Source organism: Aureococcus anophagefferens, assembly GCF_000186865.1.
Source record: "Aureococcus anophagefferens unplaced genomic scaffold AURANscaffold_107, whole genome shotgun sequence".
NCBI lineage: Eukaryota > Pelagophyceae > Pelagomonadales > Pelagomonadaceae > Aureococcus > Aureococcus anophagefferens.
Window position 1 is genome coordinate 1 of NW_008705656.1, and position 1423 is coordinate 1423.

The window sequence follows — 1423 nt, forward strand, 5'->3', positions numbered from 1 at the left end:
TCATGCGTCTTGAACAGCACGGTTGAGTTTCGCGTCAACCGACTCAGAGAATTCGCTTCGCTGTTGTACCACAGCTCGGCGTCTCTGGAATTCATGCTAACGTGCTTCGGGTAGTCCCAATAAGACACGTGCGCGACCTCCAGGTGCAATTTTACCAACGCAGCTTTCACGAGCTTTTGTTCCCATGTGCTGCCAGCCCGTGGCATGCCCGCCAATATCACCACCAGCTGACATTCGTTACGCGGCGGCTCTGATGCTAGAGCACGCGCGCTCGAGGCAAGCAGCAGGACCAGAAGTGATAGAGGCAACAAGCACGCTGGTAGAAATCCCTCGCCCGGCCCCACGCTCGAGAATTGCATTTACGGCAGTACTAGAAATTTGGGGCGCCGATACAATTTGGGACAACCGTTCACGATTGGATGGAAGATTAATCTTATACGGTCCGCTCAATCTTGGGCCGCTCAAACCGTTCATTCACAGGGAAAAGATCGGAGATCTCAATAACTTATTATTGAAGGAAAATGCGAACATGAGAGCCGCCTACTTCAAGGCAGTCACCGAGGAAATGTCCGCTCTTTCAAAGTTACCACCTGGGTTTGTTAACTGAAATTCAATTTTCTTCTCGTAGCACACTCCGTCCTTGTCTCCTTGACAGGGTGCTGTGACTGACATAATGTCAGCATTCTTGAATCTGTTCACCAGACTGGTTCCAACATAGTAATTCCCCATAATATTGTTACCACGCTGAAGAAGTCGAAGTTTTTCGATATTGTCGTCGATGAACAGCCGCTCAGCGGCATCTCCGGGATGCCCCGTACTGCCGTTTCTATTCATCTATGATTTTTTTCTTCTGTCTGAGTTTTTGGCGTTTACGAACACCACCGCCTCAAGCTCGCCGCGCTCGGGAGACGCGCGGGCGTCGACGTCATCTTCGTCGTGCCGCGACGCGACCTGCAGTTGAAGCGGATCAATGGCTCGGTCGTGAAGCGCCTCGCGGCCGGCGGCGTCGACGTGCACATCTCGGAGTGGATCACGCCGCCAAATCTCAGCCCCGACGTTCCCCTGGAGAGCGGCGGTTGCTGCGGTGCCCGCGAGTTCATGAAACTCGCCGCCTACGGTTTCGCCGACTACGACGCCCTCATCGTCGTCGACAACGACTTTGACGTCAACGACGTCCGTGACCTTTGGCCCATCTTTGACTGCGCGGCCCAGGGGCACGTGATCACGACGCGGGGCGCGCACTCAGCGGCAAACGGCGCCTTTGTAGCCTTCCCGCCCAGCGCCGAGCTCCAGGACGCGCTCCTGTCGGCGATCTCGACGTCAAACGCGCGTCCCCCCGCGTCGTCTCGAACGAGCGCTTTTTTCTCGTCTCCTCCCTCCCGCCCTGCGCGCGGCGAGACGGCCTGGCGCTCGTAGGTCAGCA

General features: G+C 56.4%; 1 protein-coding gene across 1 annotated transcript in view; it reads right to left on the reverse strand.

Moving 5' to 3' along the window:
- Positions 1-540: 540 nt before the first annotated feature.
- The window catches only part of AURANDRAFT_68362 (hypothetical protein), a gene marked incomplete at both ends in the record, with an annotated part of 5829 nt that continues 4946 nt past the window's right edge, over positions 541-1423 (reverse strand). Inside the window, 2 exons of the mRNA XM_009044029.1 lie at positions 541-590; positions 819-834. Coding sequence (XP_009042277.1) covers positions 541-590; positions 819-834 — 66 coding nt within the window. The remainder of the gene's footprint in view (positions 591-818; positions 835-1423) is intronic.